General features: G+C 42.1%; 1 protein-coding gene across 1 annotated transcript in view; it reads right to left on the reverse strand.

Moving 5' to 3' along the window:
- LOC144771940 (protocadherin-15-like) overlaps positions 1 to 13,914 on the reverse strand; it is a 295,105-nt gene that overhangs the window by 103,077 nt on the left and 178,114 nt on the right. Inside the window, exon 8 of the mRNA XM_078656173.1 lies at positions 1,076 to 1,246. Within this exon, the coding sequence (XP_078512299.1) occupies positions 1,076 to 1,246 (171 nt within the window). The remainder of the gene's footprint in view (positions 1 to 1,075; positions 1,247 to 13,914) is intronic.

Consider the following 13,914-nt stretch of genomic DNA (forward strand, 5'->3'; position numbering starts at 1 on the left):
CTTCCACCGTCCTGCTACATGCAATTAGTTCAAACCACAATGGGCCATACAAGAGATCTTCGATAGCTGACTTGTGGAACACTGTCCTTACACTACTAAGGCCCCCTATTAACAACAGCTACCCGGCAATATTCCTCACCAATATATCTGACTATATGGATAGTGCTTCACAGTTGGTTAAAGAAAGCACGCTGATGCACTATAAACCTCAAAATAATTAAATGAATAAATGTTGATGGGTCTCAGATGGCTGGCCTTATATCCAAAGGCAGTTGACCTGCAGCAGTGAAGCAATAGGCCTCAGCTCTAGAACATATTTCAGCTCTTGCTTTTCAGACAATATGGGGTTGTGAACTTTTGGAATCTTTGTAGATTACTTTATAGGAAATGTATGGTAGCTCTACACTTTTTGGGGCATGGCTGTGTAGGAAACTATAAGCTACGCCGTGGCAGTTCCAAACAGCCAAGAGGATGGGAGCGGAGAAAGGTGGGACATGATGCTCATGAAGCCTTGGTATAAAACCACAGGTTTGCCGTCATGTGGGTCTGAGATCTGAGCAGGTCTGTTCTTCACCTCCCACGCTCTACCATGCAAGGCAGATCTAACTACAGCACTGCCCGTGTTTGTGATTGCCTGGAAATGAGAGATAACTACTCTCAACCCTGAGTGAAGTCTCATGAACACTGGCCTGTGATTGGTCACATTGTATTCAGCCTGTCCAATATTAATAATTTGGCTGTATGAAGTCCGGCCGCCTTTCAATGACCTTCCTGCTTTATGCAGATTTGCTAAGAAAGAAAACTGGCTGCAATGTGGATTATTTGGGGTTTACAGATCCTGCATACTAAGGGAAGGATCATAGTTTAAGTACCTTAAATACTCATACCCTTTCTGTGCTAGACAAAGATATGCCATGAGGTTAAGACTTCAAACCCATTCTTTGAAAATATTGTATTCATTGATGTATTAATTCAGTGTCAGTTTATTATGAGTGACTCGTCTGGCTTCCTTAATACTTGACATCACTGGCAGCTGTAGCCAGTATCCATGCCGCGTCACAAAAGCTGCACTTACTTGGAGTACACCTTCTGTGATGTTTGCTGTGTAGGTGGGGTTCACGCACACTTCGGTCCCCTCATGGGTCAGGAGCTTGCATGGCAGAAATTGGGGATACTGATCGTCTCCATCGAGGACACTGATGTGGATCCGAGCCGAGGTGTTGTATCTTTCCTTAGTATTCATTTCCTGTTGGACAGATAAAGCAAGGACACTTCTGTGAATTGGAAGCATTCACAGTGGTAGAGTTTACTTCAGTAGACGAATGAGATTTCAAGACTATGCCCCATGGTAATTTAGTTTTTCCACAGTCATACTTTGCTCTTCGTTGAGCTGATGTGACGCTGAGGGACAACTACGCGTTTGGCCTCAGAATCCCAATGAGAAACTAGGACGTATTAAGTATTAGTGCCTTTGCACCTTGGAATCAATCGGAGTTAGCGCTGCTGCTTAAGTGATGGAGACAATGTGACAAACTAACCAAATGTTGGAGCCGTGAATAGAAAACAAGATCTCATCTGACGCTTTGATGAATGAAGTATGTGTGGCAGTCTCTTCTCAAACAAATAGGGCAAGTAATATTATGGTAACATTGACATTCTATACATCAGGAACATTACACGCATTCAAACTCCCTGGTCCTCTATCGTTTACACAGCAGCGAGCATTTGTGCTGGTGTCTCCCTGATCTCTGCAAGTGGTAGGGTATGCAGTATTTGCATAGGGCCCATGTTCCTCAGAGGTACTTCAAGGTGCTAGGAGTAGAGCACTAGTAGATTTAACACAGAGTAAAAAGCATTGGTAAAGCCAACAGGTTTCGCCTGCGTGATTGATTAACTTGTAGTGCCAGAGATAAGTAGAATCAGTCATGCAGAAAGTAGGCGACAGGAAAACTTTAAAAAGAAATACAGGTGCACTACATAGAAGTCAAGACAAGTAAGTTCTTCAAAGGTTCTTCTTTTTATTGAATTTCTTTTGAAAACAACAACGGCACACAGCCAACGCGTTCAGCAAATCCTGAGTTTGAATGTTATCATGTGGCCTCCTAGAACATGTCTTTCTGCTACTAGTACTTGGCTTCGTATCTGTTTATGCCACATTACTACTCTAGATAAGAAGCTTTCCTAATGTGATAAATTCCTAGATGTGTTTTTTAGAGCAACAATTGTTTCTTCTCTGGACGCTCACTTGTCACCCTCGAACGGATACGAGACATATCATCGAAGAACTTACTTGTCTTTACTTCTATATAGTGCACCTTTCTTTGGTCTTTAAATCTTATTGTAAATAGGCATCTTTCAGCAGCAGCTGTCAGAAGTTGTTGCACTCAATTTGTTAATTGTGAAACTAAACGAGTGAAGGTGCTTGACCTTGGTCTGCTGCTGTGTTCTTACGTTTTTCTAAAAGAAATACAGCAATTTTACTGCAGCAGCTGCTTCGTGAACTAGCACACAAGAAATACAGCTAAAAAAACACATACACTCTTATGCAGCGCCTCACTGAAAAGAAAAAAAAGAGTCCCTGGAAAGTGAGCACTCCTGGAAGAATACAAGGAGATAGTCAGAATGGTGGCAGACAGCCTATGCTCCACAGGAAGGACACAACATGCTAAATGGCCTACAATAAATAAAGCCAGCGAATAAAAGCAACACATGTGAGTCATAGAACTGTGATAAAAAGCCCCGCTTTAGAAAGCATGCCATTTGGTAGTTTTTTCAGTTTTATTCAATGTAGATATTTACTTATATTTTGTCATTTTTGGTTTGCTTTCTGCCAATTGGTTGTAGACAGATTAAGTAAGTTGAGAGGTGATGTGTAGTTATTAGTGGTTATTGTGAGGTTTAGTTTAGCGACTTCTTTACATATCTTTGACTGGCGTACTGTTTCTGGGTGAATTGAGAAGTATCCCTTTTCACCTGCTCCCTTCATTAGCCTGCGGTCTCCCACCCTAGTTTGCCTCTCCCTTCAACGCCTTATCCATCTGTTACAACTCCTCCCTATTGTGCAACCCCCCCTTTCCAGATTATAATGTCCACCCCACTCTCCCCGTTGATCTGGCACTGCCTTTCTTCCTTTTGCATCCCTCTGACATGCACCCCTAGCCTCATTGCATTGTGAGTCCCCTCATTCATTGTGCAGGGTACCCACCCTCTGGGATTGTGTACCCCAGCCCTAAATAGAGTATTCTTGCTTGGTAGCAAGCTTTCCCCCAAATAAATCACATATATAGATGCATAGAAGGCACAAGCCTGGAGTATTCTTTATCCCCATACTTTTGTGGTTTGTCTCTTTCACTCACTCTCATACACACACTTACACTCTCGCTCACACCCCACCTGAATTACATTTCAATAACACATCACCCGGATTTAGCTAGTGTTAGCATAGGCTGTATTCCCTCTCTCCTCCAGAGACATTTGTTTTGCAAACAGAAAGAGTGAGCTGGTAAAGAAGTACAGTTAACAAGGGAACCACCTGAGTGCGACCTGAGACAGCGTTGACTGTGAGGCCCCAAGATGACACCTAGTGGTTGAGCCTCAGTTACAGGCTCTGAGAGTTAACATGTATGCAGGGTTCCTTTAGCATTTATTTGTGATACGATCACCATACTGAGCAATGGAGCGCACAAGGTTTAATATAATCAAACGCGCTAATATGGAATGATATGAGTAAAAAAAGAAGAGTTTCAGTTAGGGTGGCACCGTGTTTTTCTTTAAAAGATTAATTTTTTTGTAAAATCTTCATATACCTTAATGACTACGTAATTGCATTCAAATTAATTTCCTCATAAATGGCTATTATGGAGGGATTATGGTCTTGAAGGGCAATCCAAATGAGAAGTAGGTCAAAATCAAACTTTTTTCAAGAGGGCAGATTGCCAAACTATTGACATCAGATGAGCAATTACTTTCACTTCGAAGCAAGAATTAATGGTTATCTTGATGTGTACACAACACCAATAATCAGCAATGCCTTAACGTTTTTAATTCAGAAGTTAGTGTACTTTTGTGGCCCGCCGACCTCTCATAAATAACTTTACTGCCCTACTTTTAACAATCTTTTCTAAACGTAATCTACCGTTAGTGATTTCTTTGGTGGTTTGTCGACATTTAATAAATAACTTTCCTGCCTTTTAACAATCTTTTATAAATGTAAGCTATAGTTAGGGATTACTTTGGTGGTTTGTCGACATTTAATAAATAACTTTCCTGCCTTTTAACAATCTTTTATAAATGTAAGCTATGGTTAGGGATTACTTTGGTGGTTTGTCGACATTTAATAAATAACTTTCCTGCCTTACTTTTAACAATCTTTTCTAAACGTAATCTACCGTCAGTGATTACTTTGGTGGTTTGTCGACATTTAATAAATAACTTTCCTGCCTTTTAACAATCTTTTATAAATGTAAGCTATAGTTAGGGATTACTTTGGTGGTTTGTCGACATTTATTAAATAACTTTCCTGCCTTACTTTTAACAATCTTTTCTAAACGCAATCTACCGTTAGTGATTACTTTGGTGGTTTGTCGACATTTAATAAATAACTTTCCTGCCTTTTAACAATCTTTTCTAAACGTAATCTACCGTTAGTAATTACTTTGGTGGTTTGTCGACATTTAATAAATAACTTTCCTGCCTTTTAACAATCTTTTATAAATGTAAGCTATAGTTAGGGATTTCTTTGGTGGTTTGTCGACATTTAATAAATAACTTTCCTGCCTTTTAACAATCTTCTATAAATGTAAGCTATAGTTAGGGATTACTTTGGTGGTTTGTCGACATTTAATAAATAACTTTCCTGCCTTACTTTTAACAATCTTTTCTAAATGTAATCTACAGTTAGTGATTACTTATGTGGTTTACCGACCTCTAATAAATAACTTTCCTGCCTTACTTTTTACAATCTTTTCTAAACGTAATCTACTGTTAGTGATTACTTTTGTGGTTTGTCGACCTTTAATAAAGAACTTTCCTACCTTACTTTGACAGTCTTATCTAAAGGTAAGCTATAACTTTCCTGCCTTACTTTGACAGTCTTTTCTAAAGGTAAGCTATAACTTTCCTGCCTTACTTTGACAATCTTTTCTAAAGGTAATCTATAGTTAGCGATTACTTTTGTGGTTAGTCGACGTTTGATAAATAACTTTCCTGCCTTACTTTAACAATCTTTTCTAAATGTAATCAATGTGTTTTAATGCTACATTCTGTTATGTCTTATAATATAGCATGTTGTCATAATGTCTGTACCATTGTGTTTTGTTATGATTTATATTATGTTTGAGCCAGGCTACATTATGTTATGGTATGATATGTTATGGTCATTTGTCATTCTGTGACATCTTTATTTTTTGGGAGTTTTTAACAGGCATTTGCAGTATTGACTTCATGCCCTCATCAAAACATTTTCTAGGCTGACAGTGTGGAGATAGTTCTGCTCGGTTCCTAAAGTGGTGTGGTCCAATGCCTCCGAATGGAATGGCATGAGTGGAGGGTGTTTGGTAGACTAGATGTGCAGGCTGTGTCTAAAGTCCTTGATTTGCACAGAAGTAAAGGTTCCTATTAGCATGCCTCACTACCAGTATAGCAAGATATATGAAACTAGGCATTTGTGTAATCTGGAGAGACAGAAACAAGCAGTGCCAGGCCCAGTTGCAACTGCCACATACAAATGGTAGTGGGCGGGAGTGTGCGGGAGGGAGGGTGCCGGGGGTTGGGGAAGTATTAGAAAAATAAAACTTACTTTGAGTTGCCGGCCGCATCCCACGTCGCACGGGGTGTTTCCTCTTCCATGTCCCAGCAGACACGGGGTCTGCAACAGACTCCATTTTCAACCCCCTGTGCTGCAGAGCAGCATGGGAATTGGCCTGAACGGGCTGAAAAGACGCTCTACTCAGGTCAGGGAGTGTGAGGGGTTTCACCAGATTGGCTGCTTGATGCAGCCGGGCTGGAGAAACCTAAGTGCGCATGGGTGTTTAGGTCGGCCTGAGATGACCGACCAAAAACACACGTGCACTTAGAGAGTGCACATAATACTCCTACTACCCCCCTCCCCAGCTCCGCCCCTCACTGCACATGCTGGCTGAGTCAGCTGAACAAAAATAAAACGATAATCAAATATCGTTTTATTTTTTAGCTGCTGGCTCTGCCAATGGGGCGACGCTCCTCCGCCATTGCGGAGGAGCCGGTCCTGGCCAGACCTCTCCTATGCAAGTTCTAGTCCCTACTTTTGTAGTTCTCTCTGGTTGAGGTTACAGTCAAAGCAGCCTGCTATACTGAAAATGCAACTGACCTGGGGTGCTGGATGTGCAAGGAGCCGACACCCCTACTAGAGCCCAAGGAAACAAGTGCAGTCGTTCTGTAAAAACGTTACCCTGATGGGTTTACAGTCACTACTGGCAGCCCCCTCTTTGAAATATATTTTACACTTTGCCATCTATAAACATGCATGAATGTTTTGCACAGCAGCACCGCGTTCAAGTCTTCGCTGCAATATTGAAGGAGATATTTTACCCACTTGCATCTAAAAAGCATCAGGGTGCATGACCCTGTTAATATCTACAACTGGTAAAAACCCTTTTGATAACTTTTCTTGAAAAGAAGCAATAAACTTCTAAGTGTCATCATGTCTGTAAATAAATATAACAAAATCAACGTACACATCGGATTTTGATTAATTACACTTTATGGCCATAAATTGTCAGTTTGCCTGTCTGGAGTTAAGTTATAATGTTAGCCAAGGGTAAACCTAATGTTTTTAGCTGAGCTACCTGTGGCTCACACGTCATTGTCTGCATTTATGGCCAACCTCTTCTTGCGCTATCCTTGTTGGGTGCTTGACTTCGAAGACTTCCTCAGATAATGAGCAGCAGAATGAGAGGGAAATGGCTTCTCCCTGCGGGGGTCACAGCTTCCTGTGAAAGGAAGGTACAACGCTTGGTTTCTGAGTCAGTGGTGGTCCTTTCCAGCCAAATACATCTTTTCACATCGCAAGATGGAAGCAGCTGGAACTTTAAGAGGTCGGAATTTTCTTTCAATCTTGAGAGGCAGCATTGGGTCGGTATTGGGAGGGGTTTACCGAGGCAGAGAAATTGACAAAAATAAAACTGGTGCCAGATCTGGATTACCAAATAGGCAAAGTAGGTACCGGCTTATAAGCCCCACTCCTTTTAGGAGCCCCGCGATAACGGATAAAAGTAATATTGGTTTGATCTAGAAAGAAAAGTATAATCAAGCTTTCTTAAATATTGTTACCAAAAAATAGAAAAAATGAATCAACTCGAAGAAACAAAAAATTAAAGACTCTCCAGAGAATATGCTGTACTAATGTAATGTACCCATTGACAACTTAAAGTACATAAACCAGAGACATCAGATTCACATAACAGGTTGTCTCTTAAAAGATCATCTTCTGGCAGCTGTCAGCAAGTAAAAGTTGGGTATTAGGAAATAATTTGTAAGAGGGGCCTCCAAAATGTCAACTGAGTAGGGCCCTCCAAAGGGTTTTATCCGGCACTGCTGGCGTCTTTGTTTGCTATTCCATTACAGCACATGCTGAAACCTGAACTAAGGGCCAGATGTAGGTCACCAAATACCGGTCGGTAACGGCCGAATTCGGCCGTTACCGACCGGTATTTGGTGATTGAGATGTAGGGGCCATTATTTTACAGAATCGGTAAATTTACCGATTCGGTAAATCCATATAAGAGTGCCACAGACCCTTAAGAGTCGGTATTTTACCACCCAATCCTATTGGTTGGTAAAATACCGAATTCAGGTGTGCATGCACATCTGTGCATGCACACCTGTGCCATGTGACACACAGACATGCCCTTAGGGCATGTATGTGTGCCACATGTCACACAAGCCTATACTTGGGGTGCTAGAGGGTGTCAAAGGACACCCCCTGCACCCTTGCAGGATTCGGTATTTACCGAATCGGTAAATACCGAATCGGTATTGCCCATTGATTCCTATGGGCTTCAAGGCCCATAGGAATCAATGGGCAATACCGAATCGGTATTTACCGATTCGGTAAATACCGAATGTTACCGATTCGGTAATTCAAAAACAGAGATCACCTACATCTCCCTCCTTCATATTTACCGATTCATAAATACCGAATGGGTAAAAATCGGTATTTATGAGTCGGTAAATAGAAGTTACCTACATCTGGCCCTAAGTCACTTTGCTGAAAATATTAGGTGGGCAATTTGGTTTGCTCAAATGAATCGCAGCCTGCGTTCACCTTTTAAAGCTCCTGCATGGCCACTCTCAGACAGCTGCCTATCACAAAAAAGAATAGAAGACTGCCTGCTGCTGCTAGAAGCATTCCCCTCTGCCTGATAGAATTGTCTGCAACTACTTCGCCTGATATAATTGTCTACAACTTCATCTTAAGGATCTGGGACTAAAAATCTATTCCAGTGATTAAGGAAGATACTCCCTTGTTGACCCCCTAGAACATGGGGGCCCAGGTCCAATCAAAAAACCTCCATACCCTGTAGCACCCTCTCTCCTTGAGTTAGAAAGTGCAGAAGGCCCTGCAGTTAGGTATACACCCAGCTGCAAAGAGACTGGTAAAGTAGTAACGACCAGATATTTCTGCATCCTACGGTGTAAAACTTCTCATCCTTGAATGGGCGGTAGAGAAGGATCTACGAAGTTACGGAGTTCAAGCTTCCTGCATACAAAGCCATGAATCAGTTGTACAGGGTTATTTTGCAGTGGAACTGAACTGGAATTCTTGTAAGTCTTCCTAAGGGATGTATGTCACTACAACGCGGGCTATTACCACGCGTGCCATTACAACGCTGTTTTTACAACGCAAGTCGTTACAACGACTTGCGCTGTAAGGGCTGGATAGTGGAATAGTTTAATTTTCTATTCCAACTCCAGCCCACGTTGACAGTAGGGAAGGTAATGGAATAGAAAATTAAACTATTCCTTTGCCAACAGCGCCCTCCAGCGCAAGTCGTTGAAACGACTTGCGTTGTAAAAGCAGCGTAGTAATGGCAGCGCGTGGTAATACCCGCGATGTAAAGGCTGTTCCCCCTTCCTAAGCATTGAACTCATGGCCTGGTAATGAAGAAGCATTCTCTGAAAGTCTGGAGCCTTTTAGAGCATCAGGAAATCGTTGCAGAACCTTTACTAAAAAATGTGCCTTAGAAATGTTTAATCTCTGGAGGCCTATGACAAAGTTTCACACTTACCTGTAAATTGGACCACAGCCTTGGCTAGATTTTAGAGGTTTGTCCTGCTCAGAGCTATTGACTACTAACCTTAAAGGCTACTACAGGACCCCTAAAAAAGCATCATCGCACCTGTGAGAGTGCTATTTAACTACATCTTTCAGCTTTACCCTCATGGAAATTTCAGTCTCTGTTTGTAGAATTCTTGACCAGGAGGATAAGCCACGAAGGGTGTCTTTCTTCCATCCATCAAACACATATGGCCCTTGAGAACAATTATCTTTTGTCTGTGCTCCATTGTTGGCCTTTGAAGGTTTTCAGGTGACTGTCTACTGCATCCCATTGACTAACATTGCCGTTTTGTTTTTTCGCTCCCCTTGTTTCTTATGGAACTATTTTGAATAACTCCTAAAGCCTCCCTACTTATGGCAAGCAACCAAGAGTGAGCCTGGTATTCTTCACTGAAAAGAATTTACTTAATAGAAATTGATTGTTTTTTTGGTTTCTAACTTTTTAATTTATTTCAAAAGTTGTTTTTTGGTTTCTAACTTTTTTATTTATTTCAAAGAGATAATGTAGTAATATACAGTAGCATGTTGTTCCATAAACATCTCCGAGGTTGCAAGATGCCAAGCGGTCATCCAGTGGCTGTAACTGAAAAAATGTAAGCAGTATGATGAATAGGAAATAACCCCTCAACTACCCCCTCTCTAAAGCACCCTTCCACCTTTCGGATTCACTTATTTAAAAAGAAGAATGGTATGAGTAACATTTCCATTCTGTGGCCCAGCCCTATGCTGTATTTTGGTGATGGGCTTGACTTGGGTAATGTACGATAGAGTGAATGGGTGCAGCCCAAGCAGAGGATTCTTAGGTACTGGGCCCGATGAGCTCCCTGTATTCTATGGACAAGAAGTCAAAGCAAGTACCCCATGTTCTTTCAAACTGAGCTTCCCACTTTTCCACATATGCGGTAATCTTCTCGATACCAAGCAAGCTCCAAAGCTTTTGAAGCAATGTTCAAATACTCTGGCATTTGTTCCTTGCCCCAAAGTGACGTTATGGCCTGTTGTGCTGCATGTTAAGTCATTTGGGGGGAAAGTCAGCTTTTTGGAGAGACCCAGTACGATATATGCACGGATTTGTGGTATATCTGATAGAAACTTCTAGCTGCATATTCCTTTACTTTGAATTTTCCAGGCGTCTGGATCCGGAAACTTTTGCTGAGCAATACCCCTTGCGCGCAATGTGGGTGGCTCCATTCGACTCCGCGTGACATCGTTGGCGTTGGTAGCGTCGGTTATGAGGTCATGGTGCCTACATAGGCGGCACCCAGGTGCGCAGACGTCAGTTCTTTTCTTTCTGCGCCAGTTAAGCGCCGATCCGGGAAGAGGTACCCCTCTGCTGCTTTTTGACAGGCTTTTTTCTCGACTTTTGTCGACATTTTTGAGTACGACTTCATGTGCTAGGGATGTCTGGTAGGAAGACAGGTTTTAAACCATGCAGGACTTTTTCCCACATGATGTTGGTTACGGATCCCCACCGCGTATGTCTGTGGTGTCTTGAACACAACCACGATTCGAAGTCGTGTTCAGACTGTCGGGCGATAGCTCCGAAGACCTTGAGGGAGCGGGCGAAGAAGTTGCTCGGTGTTAAGGGTCTGCTAGCTGCTTGTTTCATCTTGGGGATCTGTAAGTGTCGGATCTGTAAGTAGCGTAGATGTTTTGTTTCTAAAATGCAATAGTCATGTTTTAGTTTGTCAAAGTACAGAACGCCCTCTAGGTTGTAGAAATCCCCTGCCCTTTGGCTCATTGTTTTTTACTTAAGGTTGTTCCTTTTAAACCCTGATGCTTGACTAAACTGTTCTAGTTCCCCAAGGAGGGCTGCGTTAGAGATCGTAGGGTCTGACAGCATCACCGTCACATCCATCAGCATACAGCGCTAGTTTATGCTGTTAGCTCCCAAACCGTATTCCCTGTATTTGCACGTTCAGTCGTATCCTCTCCGCAAATCGCTCCATATATAGTGCGAACAGGAGCAGAAACAATGTGCATTCCTGCCTTGTTCCTCTAATCACAGCCAATGCAGGTGACAGGGACCTGTTTGCTCTAACTTTAGCCACAAGGGCAGAGATTAGCCGCTCAATATCTAGGTTTTGATTCTGGGGCCCAGGCAAATCCAACCGAGTTTCTCAGACAGGAAAGGCCAGTGGACCCGATCGAAGGCCATCTGAGCATCGATGGAGAGTAAAAAGGTAGGGTTCTGTGTGCGTTTCACCTTATCAATGAGGTGTATTATGCGTTTGGTGTTATCACTGCACCACCTTTTACGGGGAAGCTTGTTTGATCCATATCTACCAGTCCCTGCATATATGGACCGAGACAGCGTGCCAGTAACCCCATGACTATCTTCACACCTACATTCAACAAAGATATAAGGTGATATGATGAGCAGTGTGCCGGTTTCCTGCCTGGGTTGAGGATGACAGTGATAACCGCCTCACACATAGCTGGAATGAGAGTGCCAGTGTTAGCAAAGTGTTATACAGGCATGTCAGGATTGGGGATAAGAGTTGGAAAAATATCTTACAACAGGCTGCTGTGAAGATGTCAGGGCAATCTCTAAGATAACATCCATCAAAGATATATTCATGTTCAAGCTGTGGCCTGTTGTGGCGTAAGGGATGGCAGTTTTACGTTTGAGATGTAGGACTGAATAGTGGGCACCAGGAGCTCTGAAGTTTATTGGTCAGCATTAAAGCATTGGAAGAGATGGGCTATTTCTTCATTATCCCATATGGACTCCCTCATACGCATGGTCAGTTGCTCTACAGCACCTCTCTGTTGTTTGGCCCGTAGCTTACTTGCTAATAACCTACCTGTTTTATTCCCTCCTTTGTAGTAACATAGTAGCAAGCACAAAAGGCCGTGCTCTGCTCTATCCATGTCTAAGGATTTCAATTGTTGTTTTGCCAGTGAAAAATGGCGGCTGATGCTACAATCACTGGACTCTTGTGTGCCTCTTCTAGCTTATTTTTAATTTGTTTGTTTTGATTTTGTGGGACCTCAGCTAACTCTTGCCTCAAGACTGCAGTCTCTCTCCTCCATAGAGCAACAGTCTGGTTTTGTAAAGTGCATGACCAAGAATTGTTTGTATGTTCAGACCATCAGTGAGGGTTGGTCTGTCTGCTTTCAAATCTTGTTGGAAAGCTTAAGGGATGTCTGATGCTTTGGTGGGGCCTCAGATCCCCTTAGACTGTTCTCAATCCCTATGGGGATTGTTTGATTAAACCATTCGTATTGAACATCCTTTCAAGATGCTATAATTTCTGTCTCTGACTAAAACAGGCAATAGGTGAACACATTTTAATTAGTTATCTGAGAGATGGAGTTGTTTATACTGGTAAGTGATTTACCAAACGGATCCTGGAGTGCATGAGTGCTATTTTTAGGTCAAGCCTAGGCAGCACTTGCTTTCTCTTTGAGAAACGCTTTATACAGTTTGTGGGCTTACAGCCCACCCATTGCCTTTTTATTGGTCTGCTCGATTGTCCTTCAAAAATACTTGCTTGCTAGTGGTTAATCCTGCTCTTTCTCCCTCCTTTTTGTGCTTTGTTTCCTTCCACGGAGCACCACCCAGTTACTAGTATCTTTACATTTGTGTTTATCTGTTCGTTTTAGGGGACTATTTTTTTCTTTCTTTTCTGCTTTTGTTTGTCTGTATCAGCACCTGTCCTCACCTCACTACACGTCAGTCCTTGCACACGGCCCACCCCGTCATGCGTATGATGTTTACTCCCCTAATTGCTTGTTTATTTAGCTTCAAGCATTTGAGAACAGAAGGGGCTAGGACGTGCTGCCAGAGCTGCATTTCTGGATTGTGGTTGTCTTTGTCTGCACCCGTCCCCGCCTCGCCACACCTCAGTCCTTGTAAAAATTGCCTCCATGACATAGTTCACCATGAAATTTTTTAATGAACATTTAGGCGTGGATGTTTCCAAATTTTAGACCCTCTTTATGTGTTAATGAAATAACATATGTAAAAGCTCTTCCAACAAAGTAGCCATATTCGAATGGGGTGAAAGTAGTCCTTCTGTTTTCATGTTCGCTATCATAGAGATGACAAAGGGAGATAGTGGCTGAATGGAGGAGCTATCTTAGGTTAGTGGACTGACTGTACTGACATATCGTGTTGTTTCTTCGCAGTATATGACATCTGCTTGTTGATTTATAGCGGATTTAACAACAATTTAAAATGCCATAATATTGCGTTGCTGTAAATTGTAGAAATCGATGTAAATCTAAATGTTTGGATGAGCAGGAGAGGCCCATCACCTTTCATAGGTAAGTTCCAAAACTTTTTGTGTAATTTGACGTTACGTCGGTCTGTTCAGCAACGCCATCCAGCATGAGTTAGTTGAGGGAAGCAAGAGTAGTGCAAAAGAAATTCCCAAGATTAGTTAAAGAACACGAATAGGGATTTTGGCACCATTTGTCCTTAATACTTTTTAGTTGCTGGGGGAAATGTGGCTTTTCATACTGGAATGTTGGATGGGTGTCAATGCAGAGATAGCGATCGCAGAAGAGTTTATAGATGGTGTCACTGTATACATCATTGTTGGTGTTATTTTATTAAAGGGATTTATTTATGTGTGTACACTGTAACCTTC

The sequence above is a fragment of the Lissotriton helveticus genome, chromosome 1_1, assembly GCF_964261635.1.
Source record: "Lissotriton helveticus chromosome 1_1, aLisHel1.1, whole genome shotgun sequence".
Lineage (NCBI taxonomy): Eukaryota > Metazoa > Chordata > Amphibia > Caudata > Salamandridae > Lissotriton > Lissotriton helveticus.